Source organism: Penicillium samsonianum (assembly GCF_028829775.1).
Source record: "Penicillium samsonianum strain IBT 33392 chromosome Unknown utg000008l_segment0_segment0, whole genome shotgun sequence".
In the NCBI taxonomy this organism is placed as follows: Eukaryota; Fungi; Ascomycota; class Eurotiomycetes; order Eurotiales; family Aspergillaceae; genus Penicillium; species Penicillium samsonianum.
The window spans coordinates 55,097-77,056 of NW_026643266.1; the positions used below are offsets into that span (position 1 = coordinate 55,097).

The window sequence follows — 21,960 nt, forward strand, 5'->3', positions numbered from 1 at the left end:
CCCACGGAACCGAGATGAGTGTCCGCGTCTGACATTGACTTGAGCTTGACCGATGACAGAGTACTCACAGCGCTATGGTGGCGCCAAGCATGCGGGGCATTTCATAATTGCTGATATGCTGCGCAAGCAAATTCCATGCAAGAGGCACAAGCGTTTTTTGGAAGGCGGCTTGTTCAACAGAGGTACCGCACTGACATTTTAGTCTCGAGTGAGCGCTATATGATCTGTAGCTATACAATCACTGCTATCCTCCCTATGCATTTAGCTTCTAGCAATCTGTACTCTGTGCCTGATTTATGGACAGGTCGGACGTTAAAGTCGCTTTGGTTTTACTTTACTCTCTTATTGACTGCGCTCCAAGATCAATACCCTTGTGGTCACTGCGTTGGTGATATAGCCCAAAAGCACTTCTGATTGGCTTTTCTATTACCTTGAAGTACAGTATATGATCACCGCACAGTCGGCGTATTCTTTCACTCTTACTTTTCTTTGACTACTGTTGTCAAAACTCCCCTCTGCCAACCGCCAATCTGCCTTTGGCCCTTATGGCGCTATCTGGCATTCGCAATCAAGATCTCCTTGATATGAGAGCAATGGAGCGAAATGGTCCACTAATCAAATTCATTATTGTATAGTGGAGGCCATTATCACTTAAAATACCTTGCAGCTGTTTGTCCTAGGTCTCATTCCCCTTTACAGTATAGCCAGGTGCCTCGCAAATCTACAACCTTGAAAGAGTCAATCCATCATGCCGATTTATCAGAGCCGGGAAAGGAAGATTTCGTAGACTGGGATTTTTGGCTTGTTCCCGAAGCACCTAGCACTGAAAGCTTACAGTCTTGTCGAACGGTACAGTACGGGAAGCGCTCGGACTGAGGACTCCAACAGCCGCAAAGAATTTGATCTTTAACAAAACATCACTCCAAATCCACATTCTGGTGTCACCCAAGTTGCACGTGTACTGTGCCTCGTGGTCGTTCAAAATCAAACAACATCACCAATCAATTCGATCATCAATCTCAACTCAATCAGCTCTCCCACAATTCACATCTTTTTTTCCAAGTTACGCTTGCCTCCAATAATTTTATAGACCTAGGCTGCGAGTCCTTTGACGGTGGTTCCCTCACAGCCACCATCTTCCAGCGTTTTTGCGGACACCTTCCCAACCAGTCACGGCGGGAACAGAGCCTCCATTCGGACCAATAGGTTTGAGCTCGTATTTATCGGCCTCTGGAGTGATGAATATCAGCTGCCAGGGACCGATGCTGGTCTTGAACGTTAAGCCGCAAATTGGACTCAAGTCAGCTGGCGTGGACAGTCTCTTGCCGAGGAGTCCGCAGACATCTGAAATGTTGATGGCCTGCACCTTCTTTAGCGAAGATGTGCTATATTGGGTTCGTATGAGCTTCTTGTCGAAAAGTCGTTTAAGCTCTTTTCTAGGAAGCTTGATCGTTTCCGCCGAGTCAAGGCTTTCGATGTACAGAGTAATTCCTGGAACAGACAAACACTCGCCACCGGGGGATGTTTTCAGAGTTGTCTGAGGAAAGATCACCTTTTGTTCTTTCTGACGATACCGGTAGTCGGTTCTGAGTGAATTGAAAAAAGTCTCCCGGTGATAGCGTAGGTCACCTGTCCAATCGTTGGGCGCTAAGAGAATTTGATGATGTTTCTGGTTATTGTGATTTGGATTGCCGATGCTTGATAGATCTTTGCCAATAAGAATCGGGCCTGGGGCCTTTACATATGGTGATTCTTTCAAGAGTTTTTCAGCTAGATTGATCCATTCGTCTGAGGCGAAAATAGTCCTCCATAGTATGTTGTCGGCACATTCGTGCTTCGAGCTTGCATTCGCAATTTGCTTGGTGACATTCGGAGGAGTCTCATTTGCGATAGCGTCAAACAGTTCTTGGGGCAATCGGCGGAATTGATTTTCTCTGCGTTCCGTTTGTGGGTGTGACATATTGATAGCGTCCGCAACGTTATCCTCTCAACAGGGACCAGCTACACACTAAAGACCTTGCTCTTCTTTTGCAAGGCGGCGGTGAGTAAATATTAGCCTGGTTCTTTGAAGAGATCGAACTCACTCAAATGCATCGGACGAGTGGCCCAAAAACTTACCAGAGTTGGAATTTAGAAAGGGATGAATAGTAGTTCTCCAGCAACACAATATTCATGTGAGAAGAATGCAGGAAACGATGCGAGAGTAAAGCTGCAACAGGGGTGGACTACGCGGCATTTATACCCTGTCTGACCTAAATCTGCGCGCAGAACTCGGTGCATTGAACAGGCGCTGCTCTTGGGGAAGATGATGGCTAAAGTCTGTTGAAACACCGGCCAAGATCGTAGGAAGGCAAATAATATACCCCATGTGAAATTGAGGTGTTGATTCAACAGAGCAGAAACTTGGTGGTCGTTGGGGGGCAGCAACAGTCTTTTCAAACAGTCTTTTCAACGTCTCAACTAGGCGCACAGTCGGAGAGTGAGGGTTGCGGGCTACTTTAAGGCTATCTATAATGAGACTGTCTGTGATGAGCGGCTCATGGTCACTGCGAAAGAAGGCAGTCTATCATTCATGATCACACATCTTCCTATCTCATGATCGAGCTCTCATAACTACGATACCACTTCAATGTTTTCCCCAATGTCCCCTCCAAGTTTTAAACATCGATCCGAACGGGATACGAGCTATTTTCTTCTGGAGGATTTCTCGAATGATCATGTACATACTAAACCTCCAAAAGTTTTTTTAATTTCAAGTTATCTTCATCATTTACGAGTAAGCATATTTTGTTTGGTTCACGAACCAGATCGACTGCGATTTAACCCAGTATGAGAATTTAAGATCCCATCGGAACTCGATGCCGAATCTTGAATCTGAACGATTTCAACCGGCAATGCAGCGTGCTTTGGGATATGCACTATTCCATGCTTTGAAGAGCTAAAAGTCAACGAGAAGTTTCAGTTTTCAATGAAACTTGAAGACCTCATCGTCTCGATTGACTTGTATTCTTTAAAATGGAAAGTCATTGCGGTCATACACTATTACTCATGGGTCGAGACCAAGTTTCTTGCGTACACGATCAACTGCATGGATATCCATGTTTGAGTCAAACCACACTGCACCGAGAATCGCCTCCAGCGCCGATGCACGCGTGTATTGGGTGATTACTCCTCTTTGAGCAGGAGGCTTCTGAAGGTATCGATCAAGATTGCAGTGCTTCCCTTTAGTACTTAGATTTGAGTTGCAGGCGTACTTTTGTAAGCTCTCATCTCTTTAACCTATGAAGTAGCTCAATAGAAGTTCAAGTGATTGTATTTTTTTCAGCAATAGACGTACTGATAGTTTCATTGTGCTGATAAGACTTATCGAGGATCGAGAGCACCAATGCAGAATCACCAACAAGTGCTAGACGCTTGTTACCTTGCAATGGCGCAGTACCTGCTGGTTGCAAGGCCTCGCGTAAGATTTCAGGGGACTGAAAATGATAGCCAATCTTATCTTGTAGTTCTTCTTCCATTTCGGGTGTATCATGTACCTGCGCGCAGATTATTGCAAGACTTCGAGGCGTGTTAGCTAGCAGCTCGTATATCTTGCGCGGCAAAAGTCTATGATGTATGTGACCCCCGATTTGGGACCCCAGAGAAAAGTACAAGAAACAGTGATGTGATAGCTAAATGTCCCATAATTGGAATGAATCCGTATGAGAGCCCAACACACACATCGAAATTTTCATAAACAACCCGCAACCTTGCCGACTATGCTACCCACAGCAGCAGCCGGTCATTCCACTGATGTATATTCGTCGCAATAGAGCAGCAGTAATCTGGAATGAGGCATGCCGCAGTACGTGGTCGTTTCATATTTGCAAGTGCTAGATGTCCAATTCACCTAGATATGCTATTCGCAGTTTGTTTCGTGTTTTAGCTCGTGTATGTATTTATCAACAAACATTGTTGATTTGGCTCTAGGGATCAATAAAACAATCCTAGAAGCGTCAAAAGCAATTCTAGGAGCTGGCTAATCCCTGGGAACTTCTCTTTAGCTCCTGAGACCAGTTACTGTTCCTAGGAGACTGATTTCTACCCCTGGGATCTTCAGTCTACGATCCTGACTGGTTACGAACTTCCTCTGGGAATAAAATGCCTAGATCTGGGAGTTTTTGCGCTCCTGGGACCCTATTTCTGGATCCTAGAGTCATTGTTCTGCCTTCTGGGGTGGCGGAAAGCCCTCACAAGACACCTTCACCAGACCTACGCACAAATCTGTGTCATTCAACGACTCCTGGAAAGGCCAGCTATAGCCCCAGGAACCACACCTGAGGTTCCAGGAGTTGATAAGACTGTCAACAGGAACATGACTTTGGTTCCCCGAGGTGGAGGTACAAGACCCCAGAAGCTACATCGGGTTTCCTGGGGGCTACGTGGCTCCTAGAAGCTGCTTCTTTGCTCCCAGAAACCGCACTAAAGTCTCCGGGAGCAAGATAGCTTCCAGGACTGATAAGCCCATCTCTAGGAACGAAACCAGTTTCATGAAAGTGATTATGGAATGTTCAGACGAGCGTCTTGTTACACTGAGGGTCTAAAAGCCTCATAGTAGCTATGTGCGGCTGGTCTAGATACCCTCGCTTAGCTATCAATTTTTTGGTTCTGAGAAGCTTGTTGGTGGGTTCAGCGGCTACTGTAGCAGCTCAGGTACAGCTGTAAGGACAATTTCAAAGCAAGTTTGTGCTACGCCGCTAGCTTCAACAATGCTAGAGTTCACCCCCTCATAACACCATTTGCCACTATACGCCCTTCGAAGTGAAAGTCGAGAGGCCAAAAGATAAAAATGGATCAGAGCAGATTGCGCTGTGATGGTTGTGACAGCAAGAAGTTGATGAGATAACTCAACGCCTCACAATTCCGTGAACGTTGAACATCGGCTAAGTTCGACCCTGCACGGTCATCAGATAGAAGCCACATACCGACAGGCTCATCTTGATAGCGCTCATTGATAATGGGATTCAACGCGTCCACTCAGCCCCCAGAACAGCCATTACTAACTCTCAGGGAGATTTCACCGAAAATGGGGAGCACATTGCTCATTACATATATAACCCTCACACTTTCCATTCTTCAATTTCATAGTATCAAAAGCTCTCAACCTTTCTCACGTCTTCGGAGGCACTGATTGAAGCCAGAAATATGACCTCAGGAAGTTTGGGAGAGTCGGAACACGGGGCAAGACACGGTATGCATTCCCCAGAAGGTATAATATTCCATCCTGGCCTGACATTGAGAAGATTGGAGAAGCGCAGAATTGCTTTGGGATCTCAAGGATTCCTGGTCTTTCTTTGCCCATTTGAGAGGCGCGTATCGATTAATCAAATTGACACGCAAATCCTTGCTGTCAACTCCGGCAATTTCCCAGCGTCCAAACCATATCGATGGGGTTAAAGCTGCGGTGAAAAAATTCCGTCTTGATTCCAAAAATGGAAAATTAAGCAGTGAAGAGCACAGCACAAGACGCAAGATTGTATACGGTCGCTACGCCGAGGTAATGAATTACGTTGAGCGTTGGTCAGGTGAGGGATCTAAGATAGTCTTGGATGAAAACATCCAAGTTGCTGACTTTGTGAAGATTATCGATTTCCTGTCACGACCCCAGCAAGAGAAACCAGTCGTGCAGATGGAAAACCGGAAGAGGAAGGAAGCTCTCTGCTCTTGATCGAATGATAGATTGGGCGTGGTGCAGTTGTCTCGCCGTTTCCGAGAATGCACTCAGGAAGCTATTCATTCTTTCGCCACTGGTGGGATCTTTCAACGGTGGTAAGAGGGTTGATCTTAGGCCGTGTTCTGGTCAAAATTGGATGAGGAGGAATACTATTGCACGAGGCCGTGAACTCTGAATAGCAGATAGTAGCATGTCGAATCTTCTCGGTCCCGATATTCCAGAGAGTGGAAGCAGAAAATAAAGTGGTGAATAACTCCGGACACAGTCGATTTATACTTTACCGTATGTGCAGTGTGCTCTATGTACACGAAGCTTGCCTGTTCAATGGAAGCCATAGCCGAACCTGAGCTGCGCCAAACGCTCTTTGCATTGCCCGCTGCCTAGGTGGCAATCTGCTTAAATTCCTCGGCGATATACGTTCTTCAACTTAATTCCTACACCTTCTTGCTCGGCAGCTTTGCAGAAGCGCAGAAGGTCTCCGGCATCTTGAGTAAAAAGTAGCTCCTGGGATCACCCGTGACTTCTACCAGGGTTATACACGAAGCATACAGTATAAATGGAGGTATGATCTGCGTGACCAACCTAGTTGATCTGGTTTCCCCTGGACGCGAGGAAGACTCTTTTTCTTGCATCCTCGCGCTACGTCCTGTATCTAGACTCAACTATAGTTGTTCTTAATATTGATTGTTCATCTTGAAACACTATTCACCTCTACGTATACGTGAGACTCTCACACTCCTAGAAGCAGCTTCTTTGCTCCCAGAAACGATTCAGTCGCCTCCGGGAGTAAGAAATCTCCTAGGATCAAGAGATGAGTTCCTAGCACTTATTGAACCGTCAATAGGAGCGTGAATAGTTTCTTGTTAGTAACAGTGTATTCTCTTACAAGCCACGAACTAAACCCGCGTAGTTGGTTCTAGGTTCACACTATGGCCTACAGTTTTTGACTTTTAGGCACCGATGGCTTGAAATAGTGTTGACTTCGAATATTCGACGTTGAGTATCAGCTATGCAACACAAATCCATCGCCGGGGGGATATCACTGACTCATGGGGTATTCATCCCACTGGTTCTCATCAGTAAAATCATGTACCTAGTAACAAATGTGGGCCTCACCGTTGCACACTCTATCTCTTGTGGAAAAACTTCATTCCTCATTTTAAAAAGTTGAGGGTCGGGAATGGACCGATCAAGAGCATGTCTACGTTTATCAACGTTCCACCTTGAGTATATATACTGAATTCAACCCCAACGGAAAAGCAAACAACCACATTCAAATTAACTGCAATCACATCATTAATAGCAATGCATTGCAAAGATCCCTTACTCGGGGCTAGATATGGTTTGTATGTCCCTTATGGTTCAATATGTCTTGCTAACAGCAATCAGACTGGAAACGTGCGGAGCACTACCAATTGGCCTTTGAATCACAATCTTTTATTAAAAGGTGGAGAGAGGATTATCGTATGACGAAAGCGATGATGAAGTCCCGTGTTCACATGTCGTCTCACGCTTTTGATCTCAAGATCGCACATTACAAAGAGATTTCCTGCCAGGTCAAAGCCTTCCGAAACCAGGTCAAGAACGGACTTTTAACGACTCAAGAGGTGGAAGAGAAAAGGCAAATTGTCTTCAGTCTCTATGCTGATGGTATGAATGATCTCGAATGCTGGACCGGTAAGGCTTCTAGGTTATTACCAGGGAAATATTGGGAAACTAATTGATTTTAGAGTACCGATTTCCATTATTTCGGACATGAGCATGGATTACGGTCAAAAGACCAGGCGAGTTACCCCGCTATCAAGGAGTTTACCGCCTGCTATACCGATCTATCAATTACCTATCGCCGGGCGTGCTACCAATAGTACAAAGCAAGCAGAAGATTTTGAACCAAACTTGCTCATTTGGGGGAGGGGCCGGGTATAGATACAAGTGATGGTTTATGAGAAGTAACAGAGAAATGATATGGAAGTTCCACCGAGCGCGTTAGTCACTATATCCAAGAGAGATATGCGTTGATTGTATAATCTTCTGGTACAGCAGAATTCGAAAACAGTGTCCCCTGGGGAAATGACGCTTTGGTCCTCGGGCCTTGATAAAAACGGGGCTTAGCCTAATTTGGCAATCTTGTAAAATGATATTGTCTGTGAGTGGTGATTATTATACTGCTTATCTGAATAATGGTTAAACTTGTACGAGCCGAGAAACAAAGTGTGTCTGCCTGAGGGGTAGACTGTTTTGAATTCTACTGTAGCCCCCGACTTGTCCACCGTCGAAGATATGAAATATGTGGTGTGCTGTGGCCTGAAGTATGCCATAATACTGTTCGTCGCATAGTAACCCTGAAAAGAACGTGGTGCAAGAAGAGCCAATCTAGGAGGAGTTGTATTGTGCCGGACGACGAAAACAATCACCTAACAAAGCAATGACGGCCTATCTGCAGTTCAAGGCCCAGTGCAAAAGTTGCCTTGCTCATTCAAGCGACCTTCAAGGTAAAGCACAATTCTACGGTTGGAAGCTGCTTCAATCGCCCTTTTCACATCACTAGCACATTTTGCCCGAGTGTCCCTGTACAGACGCTTGACGACGTGTTCGTGTCCGAACCGAGCTGCTTTGCATAACGCTGTGTCCCCGAATTTATTAGTAGCGGTAACATCCAGTTCATCCACTTCCAGCAAAAGATTTATGATAGCCAAATGGCCACGGCAAGCGGCCAAGGAAAGTGCAGTGTCTCCCATGTGATTTTTGAGATTGATATCAGGTGGTGTTGTGTGCTCAAGTAGTAGCCTTGTAACTTCCAGGTGGCCCATCTTGGAGGCAACACACAGAGGCGAGGTGTTCCATGATTGCTGGTTGATGTCGATGGTATCAAAGCAAAGTAATCGGCGTACAACTTCCACATGGCCCTCGCTGGCAGCATAGAACAGTGGAGGGGCTTCTTGCACGTTCACTTGTATATCTTCCCTTGCAAGGAAGAGTTCCACCATGCGTAAGTCCCCTTTCAAAGCAGCGTAGGTGAGGGGGGGTATCCGTAGTCATCGCAAACGTTGGGATCTAGGTCCTCATTGGCGAGAAGGACACATGCGATCTGTATGTTTCTCGTTCTCGCCGCATGATGGAGAGCTGTCCTGCCAGTTTGACCGGCCACGTTGACATCTACATGATCTTGTGCGAGGATCTGTAGGGCTACAGCCGTGCGTTTGAAATCTGCAGCTGAACAGAGTGCCGTTGCTCCTTGAGCATCTGGGGCATTGATATCCACAGCACTATAGGCTAAGAGAAGCCCTGTGATCGACGTATTTCCATATTCTGCTGCGATTTGGAAGGCGGTGCGACCGTAAATGTCTCTTGCTCTGAAATCTATGCCGCGTTTGGCCAGCAGGCACTTGGCTACCGACGTGCATCCATACTCTGCTGCGACGTGGAGAGCAGTGCAGGAGTGTCTGTCCGTTGCATTGATGGAGATCTCTTCATAGGCGAGCAATTGTTGGACTATCCCGCTGTCGCCGTTTTGTGTAGCTTGATGCAACAGGGTCCGGCCATGCCAGTTTCTTGTATTGGGATCTGCGCCATGGGAAACCAGCAGCGCGACGAAATCTTGAAGGCTTGCCTGTACAGCCTGACAGAGCAGACTGTTTCTGATAGTGACATTCTCCAGTAGAGTCATTCTTAAATTGGGATCTAAATGGAGGAGTAACAGCCGGGTAATTTTGGGGGTTTCCTTGGCAATAGCAAGGCTGAATGGTGAAAAGTGTTTGTAATCTGGCGTTCGTAGATCGCTGCCCCTTTCCAGAAGGGCTTGCACCAGGTTCTCATCGCAGAGAGCGATGGCATACCAGATAGCAGACCGGTGCTTGACATCAATTGTATTCAGACATGGATTAAAATCGAGTAAAAGTGTTGCAGTAGACAGCTTTTTGCTTGCAATGGCATATACCAGTGGAGTCTGCCTGTGGTGGTCTTGCCAATTGATATCCGCCCTCTTATCAAAAAGAAGCGTACGAATCATTGTCTCGTTCTCAGAGCGAATTGCATAAAATATTGGTGTGCGAGATTTATCGTCTGTGGTATTGGCGTCCGCTTGATAGCTGCGCAACATCATTTCCACAAATTCCGAGTCGCCTCGAAGAACCCCCCAAAACAAGGCAGAGCTGCGTTGGTTTCGGACGTTGAACTTGTACAAATATTCGAGCAAAAGAGCATTCGTTGCTCGATTGAGGCAAGCCAGCTTAAGCAAATCTCTCGCTTGATCTAGCTTGTCTGCTATGCAAAGAATAATTTCAGGAGGAAAGTCGAGGAAAGACATCTATCAGTTACGTTAGTATCAACTCATGTACCAAGGCGTGCAGTATCGGGAGCCGGGTATATTCACATTGGAGTATTGGGTTGAAGAGGAGCGGGAGTACAATTTGTTGCGTGTGGAGTTGGTTTGGTGGGTGACTTGAATGAGAAGCTGAGAGATGAAACATAATTCTTACTATCTTATATATATTCGAACCCCGGACGCAGGATGACGTTAGTTCCCTCGTGGTATGAAGTATCGGCAAAATCCAGGACCGGTTGAGGTTCCTGGGAAGCAGGAGTTGTTTATCCGGACCCCTACTATGTGAGTAATTCTCCTTACGGATCAAGCTAGTTGGTGATTGGGTTGAAAAACAAATGGCCCCTAGTCGCCGATAGATGATAAAGGCGTAGACTTCCCGGCATGGAAGTCTGGTTCCTAGGCTCAGGCAAGAGCTCCTAGAGGTTGCTTCTTTGCGGTTAGACTTTCACAGGCTTCCGTGAGCAAGAGAACTCCCAGGGTCAAGACGTGTGCTCCCAGCACTGATAGAGCCGTCAACAGGAATGTGACCGGCTTCTTGATAGTGATGGTGAAAAGAAAATCACATGTCCCGGACCTATGCTATGTCGGGGGTCACTGTTTTGAATTCCTTGAAAACACCAATTTTGAGGGATGTTTACACCGCACATCATTGGTCCCCGGCCCCGGAAAATGAGTCCGGTCTCTTGGGAGTGATTAAGTAGACCAGTTTCTGGAATCTCCCTGAACTCCTAGGGTCTGCTGCCTTTCTATGAACTTGCATCAGATATTCTGGGATCGGATTGGTTGCTACCTATACCATATTAGTGCATCTTATGGAAGCACATTGGACCTGCAGAGATCAATCAAAGTCTCCCATAGTGGCGTGATAGATGAGAGACCCTCGAAAGGACACCTTGGGCTGCATATTCATGAAATGGGCCGACTAGTGAGTTGCTTCGAGAAAATCATAACACTCTTGTCCAGCGCCTTCCTCTGGATAGTTTATAGGCGCTTGAAGTCTCCTTTTATGATGGTAGTGATTTGAGGGAACATAGCCTGCCGAGGTTCTGAAAGAGCCAAGGTTCAAGGCTGCAAAAAACCAGCGTTTTCAGCCTATCATCAAACTGAGGCTCATAGATTAGATAGTACTGATGGAGCAGGGTAATAAATATGACTACACTTCTAGCCATCGATATGCTTCCTGGTGGGGTTTACAGGCATCCTACACCCCAACACTCTGCCATGTATACCCAACCCCACTTTTTAAATCAAGATGACATGGAATAAGACTAGGATAGCTCATGGGGCTTCGGCAGGGTGGTGAGGTGCGAGCTGGTGAGATGTTGAAAGGAAGTACCTCACAATTCGGGAGCTTATCATTTCGGAATTGATTGCCCACATATTCTGAGCCCAGATACGGCAAGACATATTTGTCAGATACCATGTTTAAGTTGGTGTCAATTGGGTTGGTGCATTTTGGGCTGCGTTTTCGGCCTCAATAAACGACCATGCTTGCAAATTAATGGTCTCATCGGCGATGCACCTCAACTTTGATCAGACGACTGACACTTTTACTTCGACATTTGCCTCCCCCACGAGCAATCCGAAGTCTCCAGGAGATCTCAATAGAACTCTATAAAAGCCACTGCTTCCGCCATCTTTTTGCTTGACTTCACGCAAGCGAGATACCGCCAGATACGTGAACCAAGAGCAAAAAGAGCATACGACGGAGCAAAATTTATCTTCAAACTTCCCAAGTTCGCCGGACGATAAAGAAAATGCGTTTCTCTCTCATTGTGATGCTCGCGAGTGCGTATGCACGGGCATCCCTCGGTGGCACTCTTGAGATCATTGATATTGATAATCAATGCGCGATATGGTCCTATGATAATCATGGCTGCACAGGATCATCAGGATTCTTCAGCCGACTTGATGGAGATGACTGTTCAAGTAAGTAAATGCCTGGCATGCAAATCAAGAAAAATATACTAATGAATTTGCAGGGTTGGACAAGGTCGCCAACAGCACTCATTCAGGTTACCCTTTGCGTGGCGCGGAGGCTTGCGGCACGGAAAACAATTCGGCAGCTGCATGGGTTAAGGTCGAAAAAAACGGGGTGATCACCTTCTACAATTTTCAGGGAGACAAGTCGGCATGTAAATTGGACAAGGGGCTCAAGCATGGCAGCCGGTGCACTGCCTCAGACCTGAAATCCTCCACCGAGCCATCCTCCACCAAGTCGTCCTCCACCAAGTCGTCCTCCACCAAGTCGTCTTCCACTAAGTCTTCCTCCGCTTTGACGACGCCGAACTCTTCGTCATCGGTTTCGAAGTCATCCTCGACTACCTTCCAGACCGCATCTACTTCCGATTGTTCTGCAGCCTGATAAAGTCTGTAAACAGTTAAAAAAGTAGCATCGCTCTTGGGATGTACAGACCATGCCCTTCACTGCATTGCAGGCTCACAATGTCTGACTATTTCATTTTTGAATTTTCTGTGTATTGAGTGCAAACTAGAGTGGGGGGTTGCAGCAACGTCAAGAAGGAAACTTATCAACGTTGTAGTAGACTGATGCTGGTTCATATTTTAGAAATCAATTCGATAATACGTTATATTGTTTCACTTGGGAGTTGTCATGGTCTATATAATAGCTAAGCTTTCCCTATATATTTGCGCTTTTTTGAAAGCTTCTATCGAAAGGATCGTATTCGAGACCCTGTCTATAGGCATTTTCTCACTAAACATGTTCCAATTAGAAGGACTATTCTTGTCCTTGAAATCGACGGCCACGGAAACCATTCCCGATAGTTTGGTAGTAAAACAGCTCCTGGAGCCAACCTGAGCTCCCAGGGTCTACTGCCTTTAAAGCCTGCGTCAGGTATTCACAGATTGGATTGGTCACTGCACATAATCATATCAGTGCACCGTATTGAATCATATTTGGCCCAAACGCGAGGTCGTGGGTGTAGAAAAACATAAATACATGCGCCCCGTTCTGCCCTTTGCATATCTTCTATCCGTGATTTCAACCAACTCATCTCTCCCACTGAGTGGTCTACCATTCCTCAACGCCAGTATTCAGGTGCCTGCGCCCTCATTTGACCATTTCGATCGGCTTTACATCAATCAACAGTTACGTCCAGGTGGGAGTCAACAATCGTAATATTTATATATGTACAGAACCGAGACCAGTCAGTCATTCCCAAGACATGCTGATATCCAATCTGGGGGTAACATCGGTGCTGCCACTACACTAGCTCTGGACCAGGCTCTGATCAAAGCTCAAAGATGTGTAGACATGGTTCAGCACGCTGTTTCTCAGCATACGCTAATAGTTGGAGTTGCCGAACGCCTCGGCAACCTTCTTCTAGACCCGAAAGACGTCAACCCTGAGCAATGGATTTCTCTAGACAGTGGGGTAATAGCGACTATCTTTTCCCTCTTATATTGCTGCACCATGGAGTGCTACGAGCTCAAACCTACTGTGCTAGCTATCCCGTCGCTATGCGAAGGTCTCGACGCCTGCAAATTAACCCTTCAAAGTGTGCATGGCGCAGCTCTGATGTCCGTTTCGGAGCATCCATGTGGTCTTTACAGTCTGAAGATTCTAATCACGCTAATGTTCTAGGAACTCGGACGACAAGACATCGGTCTCTTCACGGCATCGTAAAGTCACGGAGACGATCGAGCAAGAAACAAGCCGTGAGTGTTCTGACGGGAAGCCGTTTTCAAAATCTACTGTAATGCAACGCATTGTACCAGAGATATGGCATGGGACCCTAATCACAGCAGAAGACAGAGCTTCGTTACACATTCGATTTTTTTAAACCTAACGATCTAACAAAACAGCCTCAGATGTTATTTTCAAAATCGTATACCAGTCACTTGATGGTGCGGGGAAACATCCACCCGGGGGTCCGGGAATCAACAGCAAGAAATCGCACCCACCAGTGCCGACGGTTGTCATGGTGGTTCCATTTCCGGGCAAGGAAGCGGATGGAGTGATGATAGCATTGGCAGGCTGCGTAGTCACAAGTCAGCAAGTGGTAGATCAACTTGTTTCACAGGATGCCGTTTCATACCAGTCAAGCACATAGTCAACCGTGAGTATCAGCTGGTAGATATGCGCCTAATCGGTGGCAACGATGCTAATCTGATACTCTCCATCCTACAGGGCAAGGAGATGGTCCACTAAACTTGCAGTCGAGTACGGGAGCGCTCTGCTGGAGGTTCTGCCGCACAACCTAAAGTAAGTCTGACGCTAGGCAATACTTTCTAGAAGCCTTTTCCATTCTTGCTCGGGGTGTGTCATCTCAAATAAATGACGTTAAAAGCGATAGTCCATTGTCTGGCTCCAATCGCCCTTTGTATATGAAGGTAGTCGATGGAAAAAGCGAATATGGTTATGTAAAAGTCAACTTTGGCTTAAAAGTATGATCTATTTCTCTCTGAATCTCCTGAAATGATATATTGAAAGTAACGCAGCATAATTCGCATTCCATTGGCTCGTATAAAGTAGATTAGCTCAGACACGTCCTTCAATAGCCATATCTCTCCACGAAACTATGTGCTAATTCGAACCTCTTCGTTCTCGTTGGATTGTAAGTTATCCAGCAACCAAACTGTATGACAAGTCAGTACCTCTGCCTTCTCCCTCAAATAAATCACGTCCCAAGTAATGCCAACTGACCTTTGCTATTTGCACACCTAGCCAGAGGCACCTGTGTCTTCTCACTACTTCCTCAGAATCCATTTCATCGATTGAAACGCCGTACCCTGATATATCTTTGAAGAAGTTGTCTGGATAATAGAATTGACTCCACACTTGGCCGCGTATCAAAAAGTCTTCTGGTAGCTGTGGAGCTGTTTCATATTCGCCAATTGGGAACTTCTCGTCTTGAATCCTCGAGAAAGCAGTATTGTGCGAAAACAGACTATTGAGGAATCCAGTGACTGCTTGCCAGGGAACCGTGGCCTCCAAGCTTTCCATGACGGAGCGATGAAAAGAGACGCGCCAGAGAAATGCCAGAGAGATATGGATCCCTGGGATTGCATTGGGGAAGTTACTGTATCGAAGAAGAATCGAAAGAGTTTGAAAAGTGAGGCGGATTGCCTGGAATGCTTGATTTAGTTTGAGCTGCGAATGCAATCCGGTAGGGCTATTGCTTACATCTTCTTTTTCCATTGCCGATGTCGACTCATTCGCAGTACCACTACTCTGCTTCTTGGAAAACAGATCGGCCAGGTGTGGGTATACAGGTGTACCGTAACCAAGTACAGAGGCGATGTTGCAGGACATGATGTACACCTCGTGTTGATTTCGGCTACTAGGGCGTTGAATGTACATCGGTAAGAGCGACATGAAGTCATTTATCAATGTCTCAAGCTGCTCTCCCGAGCCATCCGTAAGTAGGACACTATGTGCAACCACAAAGTGACTGGCCATGCTATCACGTTGAAGGGCCAAACCCTTCCAGTGATTGAAGAAAATGTCAATGGTCGCCCGGCTGCCGTCAAGTGGCTGCACACAGACGAATGCTTTGGTAAGATAAAAGAGTTTTTGAAGAGCATCAGAGTGCGACAAAACTGCAAGAGAATGTTGGATTCTACCGATATTGGGATTTCGGTCCGCAGCCTTTCGGTACCAATACCGCGATATGCCTGCCCAATGTTTCCGATCCTGTCTTTCCACAGCCATACGATATCGTGTCACATCACCCAATTGTTCATACAATATCACCTCAAGAGCTGGATCAAACACTAAGATTCGGTTCAGCGTTGATGAGACGTGATCAATGAAATGGAGCATGTGGACCAAAGATCCTGGAAGGCTTTGGCGTAGAATCTCCAAAGGTGAATAGATTCCATAACGCCACATTCGATCAAGCATTTCGTAGTTGCGAAGAAAATCTCTGATAGCAGCGCTAGCCGATGGCACTCGAGACATGTAGACGAACTGTTCATGCTCGTAAAGCAAATGCTTATATATGGTGAGAAGGGCTTGCCATCGGTGGCAAGGTAAGTGAATTGTGGATTGCGGCCGTTCCTTGTCAAACCCAATACACTTATTTTCCCACACTATAACCTTTTTGTATTGTTGTATGAGAGTAGCTATATCGGCCTTTGTTTGATCGATAGTCCCAGTAGCCGCCTCATTTCGAAATCTCGATGGTAGCAGGCGTGAAGTCATTTGGCAGAGATGTCGGGTTTTCGTTAAGCTGTCTGGGAATCACACCCGCGATGACCCTAGCCGTTTGAGGTTTGGGGAAAGATTGGAAGTGAGTCTTCGTTCTGAAAGCATGTTAGCTGGTGCTTGCTACCGCAGTTCTTTAGTAAAACGAGAAGTCGTACCAAGAGACTAAACACTACCCTATAACAGTGGATATTTATATTGAGATAAAATGTGGATGTAAATGCGATTGACAGAATGGAAAAAGGAAGAGGTAAGGTCTCGATTAAATAGACGAAGAAAAGGAAAGTCGGTTCAATCAAACACCCGGTGAAGCCCGGGCTATACCACAGTCTGCTGTGCCAAGATTCTCGATCCTTCCAGGGGTAGTGCTTTGCTGAGGCTCTAGGTCCCAGGAGCTTGAATACAGGCTATTCCAAGTGATACACAGCGCCAGACCCTTAGTGGACATTTGGTAGAACGGTAATTTACCGTAGCCTAGGGGGCAGGCCTAAAAACATAGCCCCGATTGAATACAGCAGAAAGGCCTGGATCTGTGTGGATATAGGCACCGCTCTTCCGCACCCTTAGTCGTGGCGTTCTGCGTTAGTGTCACACGGATGTGATCCGATTTGCTCCATTAGACATGCTTGATACAAGGCCATGTCTCACGGAGGAAGGTGTGATACAATGAGCAACCTGATGATTGGTGACATTTTTCTCGAGCTGAATACCGAAGGTTTGCACCACATGGCACCGAAATCAAGATCAACAAAATGATTTCCTAGGTGTAGGGCTTTGATCTACACCGATGTGGTTGTTCCAACTAATCTCAAGTTCCTAGTCTAAGCCTTCGCATTGTCTGCATCTTTAGCGCACAGAAAGCGTGCCATTTTGGTGGAACAACAATGTACAACGTGCCCAAACAGTAGGTTTACAACCTTTATAGTCGGAGTCCTGGATACGCAAGGAACACTAGACATAGGAGCGCGCTTTCTTTTACCTTCCAGACTCTGCCTCGCGTCTTCGTTGGTACTGAGGCTATGAGCAGAGTCTGGCAAATTAGACTGGACATTCACCTGGGACGGGTGGAGCACGGCTTGGCCATTATTGGCCACTGGCCCTCGATACTCAAGAGGCCGGTGGATTCTAGCTAGAATCCCTACGCTATCAACCAGTGGCTAGCACTTTCCCCTGCAGGCCGCACACATCGATCTTACGGAAAGTTCAATCACAGTGTCATTACGGCGTACCCGCGGGAGATCAGGGGGTACCGGTACCTGAGGAAGGGACGGCGCAGTTGCAGGCAGAAGCCCTCGCCCGTTGGGACATTCCCCATAGGGTATGGTTCAGATTTTATACCCCACAGTGCTAATAAAACCGGGTACAAGGTAAAATTTTCAAAATATCTGTTCCATACGGCGATCTGGCCAACTGCAAGCCGTCTTTCTCATAGGAGTACGGATATTCGAAGAGACCGATATCTTAATAATGGTCTCATTGTGAATATGACAAGTCGGGCCTACGGGCGACGAAGATGATTGGTCAAGAGGAGCTACTTCCCATATCCGGCATGGTCCAGATTGAACGGTGCTTTCCATTGAGTATCCAAATCGACTAAATATACTGAGATCCGTAAATTGTTTTGGCTTCAATCTCATACCAGGGGAGATAGGAGCTCAACCGTACAAAATCGGTGGCAATGTATGTACTCTATTTCTAGTTTGCGGGTGGCTCAGACGCGGAAATAAGCCCAAATTCTGCCACTGCATCCTTGCATCTTAATCACATCGGCATGCTCCATATTTTTCATCACAGTCTCCTTCAACCTATTAAATCTCACATCAACTTCCAAGGTATCAATAATTGGGGTCTTGATCCCCTTAGTGAAAGTGTAATTGATAGACGACACTTTGACCACTTGATGCTGGGTAACATCCCCCCTCCAGCCCCCAGAATATCCGTAATTTTTGCCAAACGCGGAGCTTCATTGACAGTGGTGCATTCACTGTTGAAGGCAGTTGTTCTTTATGCCGAATCTTAGCACGCGCCAGGTCAGAACGGAAGATCCAGCTTCCACGATTGTATCTTTTGTACTCAGGGGTTATGCACTAGTCAGATGTGCTGACATTGAAGTTCCACCCGAGCGCCTAGAGCTCAGGTGGAATTCCTGCCGCGCGGTCTTACCTATACTCTTTCTAGAGAGCTTCCCTCTCAGCCTACTGATTCCAGGCACGCGTCGTCGCTCATTCCCAGCAACCATCATGCCCCTAGCTCCTGCGGAAAGGCTGCTAACAGACTTGTCAACACAACTGGATATGTTCATTCGGTTTCTCAAGGTCGACTTAACCCCCATCATCTTAGAGGGTGACTTGGTACAAGGGGAAAGTCGGCGGGCCACCGAGCTCTTGGCCACGGGAATGAACACCCAGTGCTGGATACAGCGACTCCAAGAAATTCACCAATGGACCAACCTAGCTTTGCGGGAGCAAGACTGGCTACAGCGGACTGGACGCAATGAACCTACTCCATGCTCAGGGTCCCATCGCTTCGGAACCATGGCTGCGTTTATCCAAGAAGAGGGATTGTCTGACAATCACAACACCAAAAAAGCACTCCAACATGGACGCAGGGTGATGCGGTTTGAACGTGAATTTGGGCATGGAATTACGCTCCTTTGGTTACCCGTCCTTCCCGCCTTGCGTTGTCTATCCTTGGCCGAGGAAGCTCGAACAATAGAGATGCTGCGAAGCAGTGGCTTTGCATACATCGCTCATCGGGCGCAACTTCTAGCTCGCCTGAGGTTCAACTACCAATGCATCCATGGAATCTATCCCGGTAAGCTACACGGCCAATCTGCCTATATTCTTTAGCTGAATTCTTGCGAAATTTTTCTAGACAGAAATCCGCCATTCAACACATGCAGATCCAACAAGCAACTCGATAGCCCCCACTAGATTCTCATAAAGGCAAAAGCTTCAGGGGCTGACGGATCCATCCCCCACGGATCCTCGGAATATCCTTGCCACACAAGAAATGCCCCAGCAGGCAGCGAAATCTCCATCTTGACTCCACCTCGCACGAACAGTACCACGTCCGATCGCAAATCGAAAGATCTCGATGTTCCTCTTTCCTGTGCGAATTCGGCGCTAGACAAGTGGTGGGAGATCGGATAGAGCTTCAAGGTTGCCACTCTGTCCTCCAGGTTACCTGACAGGACTCGGAAGACTGAGACCCCATTTCGGACCGGGTGGGCGGCATTGATTCCCCAGTTGGTTGGAAGAATGGACGAGTGGACGATGACCGGGCCTTGGTGGAGAAGAAAAGCGGGCCTCCCGATCACTTCTTCAATCTTCCTGGTGAACTTCCATGGATATTAGCTCTGTATATCTGCGACGCGTTGATGGACACACATCACCATCCTGGATTCCGAATTTCAAATAGCTTTCGCATGCATCATGATCCCCTCTCCCATACGTAACGGGCCCTGACACTACGTTTGGTCCCGACCGGAGAGATCTTTCCACCTCTGTGACCAATTTCTGGGGAGGCGCGCCGGTCTGGATTTTTGCATATCCCAGAATCTCCATGGCGGAGTATTGCAAGTTGTCGTTGTACGACATGCCCTGGGTGGATGTCATATCTGCGGAGAATAGAGACTAACCAGATGAAGCCTAGTTCCAATTTGGCGCCCTTGTGCCCAATGTAAAAGGATGCTTTGTAGATTACCTATAGCAGTTGTCAATATGGGGGAAACGTGTCTCTTATAATCTCTCGAATGAGCAGCACGACTGATGTGGGCGCTGCAGAACGTCATCTAGAAGACGGTAATGTAACTACGTATGGGGAAACACGTCATTCCTCGAGCACATTATCAAACCATAAAATTTCTAGTAAACGATGCAGGTCCAGCACGCGACTTAGCTGAGGATTCTACATTGTGAACATTTTGCTATGCCCTTCGGGTGTTCATACATTGAACACGTTGCAAGGCTTGGGAGGCCTCCGACATAGCCATATATTAAGCTGGCGCGAAAGAAGAGGGAAGATTTAGTCGGCTACGATTTGAATGCACTTATCACACTGTAACAAAAAGCCGATTCTCATTCTACCAACAATGGAGGCACGCCGCCAGCTCCGCGAGACCTCCAAATCTGACTCCAGGAGCGGAGAAATCTTCATATGAAACCTGAATTGACCAGAAATCATCCACCTCCCTCAGATCCACTAGTGTTCCCGATTTTAGAGGCAGATCATATCTCCAGGGGCCTTCTATCAGCGCCCCATTGGTGCGAACAGATACCCTGCGCTGGAGCTTCTTGGCAATCTTTGCTGAGTTTATGATGGTGCTGTCCTTGGAATATTTCATATCCCAATCCAAATACTCTAAAATAGCTGTTCCGGCTGTCCCATTGAGTGTCGATTCACGAGATGTCTTCATCATCCCTGTGTAGATCTGTGGGATGGAAAACATAGGGCAACCACTAGGGAACAACTCCTGGCAGTTTTTTAGAAGCTCTCCAGTACATGGGCAAGCAAACTGTTGTTCATTCAATTTTGTAACGATCGCAATCATCACTACAGTCATTAGCTATAACCCTTTGCTATTTGATATTGCTAGACGAACCTTGATCGGTGCCATGGCAAATTGCCCACGCAGGATTAGCATTTGGAAATGACGGCGTAGAAATCATGGAATCAAAATCGAAAGGTGGCTCAATGTGTTCATCCTTCGTGAAAGCAGTATCAAGTTCAGGCATTGAAGACGTTTCGTAGATAGAGAACTCCATGAGGAACTGGATTTTCTGTCTGACGGGTACGAAAAGATTTATACTCATGTCCTGGAACAATGATCGTACATTGTTCCGCCTAAATGGGGCCGGGATGGAAAGGAGAAAATTCCCAAGCGCAGGAAGCTAGCTAACGGAACTGCAGGTCTGGAAACCTGAAACATCCATTACCTGTCAAGACTAATTCTGAACACCGATTGGATGCTGGGGCAGACCTCCGGGTTCAGGTAGCTACTTTGTGGAGTTTGCGGACACAACACGGAAAATCTACCAGGTCCAGACAAAGTAAACATTGACAGTTTGAGAGCTCTGTCTTGATCTTTTGGGTAGTAGTGAAGGCCTTAGCTGGTGGAGTGATTTGTCTGCTTGATTGCGCTAAAGAACAACCTTCCTCATTGAAGAGCAGTAATTGCAACGCTCTATCTCCAACACTGCAGGGGCAAACAATATTACCCAACCCCTCGGCGGGACCAGGAGCTTATATGTTCATCCTCTTTATAACTAGGCTCTCTTGAATAAATCTTATAGTACGTAAGACTCAGCTCTGTTGACCGCTTGATGTATTCTGTGCCCTTGGGCTCTAGTTCTGGTACAGATAGCACAGAAAGCAGGACAAGCTTGACGTCCCTGTTGTCGAGACATCATCCCTCTTGTTTGCTTTGCAAAGCACGCTAGAGTTTGACATCAATTAAATGGTACTACTCACAACCACAACACTTTTCGTCACCTGCACCTCTCCCCCAAACATTCGCACTTCCTCTGATATCTCCATTCCACTTAAAACAGTCCCATCGCGCGTAAGCCCCCATAGCTGTAATTTCTTGTTCATGATTTTATAAGCGAGATGAAATTTCCAATCTGCTCCCAGGTGTGCCTGAATCTGTCAGACATGAAGATAAAATCATCAAGGCTACATACCTGTTGATTCTGAAGCCACTCGAGTACACATTTGGCCATAATAAACGGAGCGCTTCGGTTCATGTTC

The 21,960-nt window shown here is 46.7% G+C and overlaps 12 protein-coding genes across 12 annotated transcripts; 4 read left to right on the forward strand and 8 right to left on the reverse strand.

Moving 5' to 3' along the window:
* Positions 1–1,123: 1,123 nt before the first annotated feature.
* Positions 1,124–1,960, reverse strand: N7471_012987 (uncharacterized protein; the record flags this gene model as incomplete). The annotated part of the gene is made up of 1 exon (XM_057285706.1): positions 1,124–1,960. The coding sequence occupies one exon, from the start codon at positions 1,958–1,960 to the stop codon at positions 1,124–1,126; it is 837 nt and encodes a 278-aa protein (XP_057129699.1).
* Positions 1,961–3,046: 1,086 nt separating this feature from the next.
* On the reverse strand, positions 3,047–3,518 carry N7471_012988 (uncharacterized protein; the record flags this gene model as incomplete). The annotated part of the gene is made up of 2 exons (XM_057285707.1): positions 3,047–3,222; positions 3,338–3,518. The coding sequence occupies 2 exons, from the start codon at positions 3,516–3,518 to the stop codon at positions 3,047–3,049; spliced, it is 357 nt and encodes a 118-aa protein (XP_057129700.1).
* A 1,666-nt stretch (positions 3,519–5,184) lies between these two features.
* On the forward strand, positions 5,185–5,707 carry N7471_012989 (uncharacterized protein; the record flags this gene model as incomplete). Its single annotated transcript, XM_057285708.1, has 2 exons — positions 5,185–5,230; positions 5,283–5,707. 2 exons carry the CDS (start codon positions 5,185–5,187, stop codon positions 5,705–5,707), a joined length of 471 nt encoding a protein of 156 aa, XP_057129701.1.
* Positions 5,708–7,194: 1,487 nt separating this feature from the next.
* Positions 7,195–7,472, forward strand: N7471_012990 (uncharacterized protein; the record flags this gene model as incomplete). The annotated part of the gene is made up of 2 exons (XM_057285709.1): positions 7,195–7,390; positions 7,444–7,472. The coding sequence occupies 2 exons, from the start codon at positions 7,195–7,197 to the stop codon at positions 7,470–7,472; spliced, it is 225 nt and encodes a 74-aa protein (XP_057129702.1).
* A 685-nt stretch (positions 7,473–8,157) lies between these two features.
* N7471_012991 (ankyrin repeat domain-containing protein) lies at positions 8,158–8,700 on the reverse strand (the record flags this gene model as incomplete). The annotated part of the gene is made up of 1 exon (XM_057285710.1): positions 8,158–8,700. One exon carries the CDS (start codon positions 8,698–8,700, stop codon positions 8,158–8,160), a length of 543 nt encoding a protein of 180 aa, XP_057129703.1.
* A 14-nt stretch (positions 8,701–8,714) lies between these two features.
* On the reverse strand, positions 8,715–10,019 carry N7471_012992 (ankyrin repeat domain-containing protein; the record flags this gene model as incomplete). The annotated part of the gene is made up of 1 exon (XM_057285711.1): positions 8,715–10,019. One exon carries the CDS (start codon positions 10,017–10,019, stop codon positions 8,715–8,717), a length of 1,305 nt encoding a protein of 434 aa, XP_057129704.1.
* A 1,775-nt stretch (positions 10,020–11,794) lies between these two features.
* Positions 11,795–12,402, forward strand: N7471_012993 (uncharacterized protein; the record flags this gene model as incomplete). The annotated part of the gene is made up of 2 exons (XM_057285712.1): positions 11,795–11,966; positions 12,020–12,402. 2 exons carry the CDS (start codon positions 11,795–11,797, stop codon positions 12,400–12,402), a joined length of 555 nt encoding a protein of 184 aa, XP_057129705.1.
* Positions 12,403–14,622: 2,220 nt separating this feature from the next.
* Positions 14,623–15,963, reverse strand: N7471_012994 (uncharacterized protein; the record flags this gene model as incomplete). The annotated part of the gene is made up of 1 exon (XM_057285713.1): positions 14,623–15,963. One exon carries the CDS (start codon positions 15,961–15,963, stop codon positions 14,623–14,625), a length of 1,341 nt encoding a protein of 446 aa, XP_057129706.1.
* Positions 15,964–18,449: 2,486 nt separating this feature from the next.
* N7471_012995 (uncharacterized protein) lies at positions 18,450–19,058 on the forward strand (the record flags this gene model as incomplete). The annotated part of the gene is made up of 1 exon (XM_057285714.1): positions 18,450–19,058. The coding sequence occupies one exon, from the start codon at positions 18,450–18,452 to the stop codon at positions 19,056–19,058; it is 609 nt and encodes a 202-aa protein (XP_057129707.1).
* Positions 19,059–19,138: 80 nt separating this feature from the next.
* Positions 19,139–19,826, reverse strand: N7471_012996 (uncharacterized protein; the record flags this gene model as incomplete). Its single annotated transcript, XM_057285715.1, has 2 exons — positions 19,139–19,549; positions 19,599–19,826. The coding sequence occupies 2 exons, from the start codon at positions 19,824–19,826 to the stop codon at positions 19,139–19,141; spliced, it is 639 nt and encodes a 212-aa protein (XP_057129708.1).
* Positions 19,827–20,293: 467 nt separating this feature from the next.
* On the reverse strand, positions 20,294–20,975 carry N7471_012997 (uncharacterized protein; the record flags this gene model as incomplete). Its single annotated transcript, XM_057285716.1, has 2 exons — positions 20,294–20,631; positions 20,813–20,975. 2 exons carry the CDS (start codon positions 20,973–20,975, stop codon positions 20,294–20,296), a joined length of 501 nt encoding a protein of 166 aa, XP_057129709.1.
* A 641-nt stretch (positions 20,976–21,616) lies between these two features.
* On the reverse strand, positions 21,617–21,932 carry N7471_012998 (uncharacterized protein; the record flags this gene model as incomplete). The annotated part of the gene is made up of 3 exons (XM_057285717.1): positions 21,617–21,646; positions 21,682–21,855; positions 21,894–21,932. The coding sequence occupies 3 exons, from the start codon at positions 21,930–21,932 to the stop codon at positions 21,617–21,619; spliced, it is 243 nt and encodes an 80-aa protein (XP_057129710.1).
* Between the last annotated feature and the right edge of the window lie 28 nt (positions 21,933–21,960).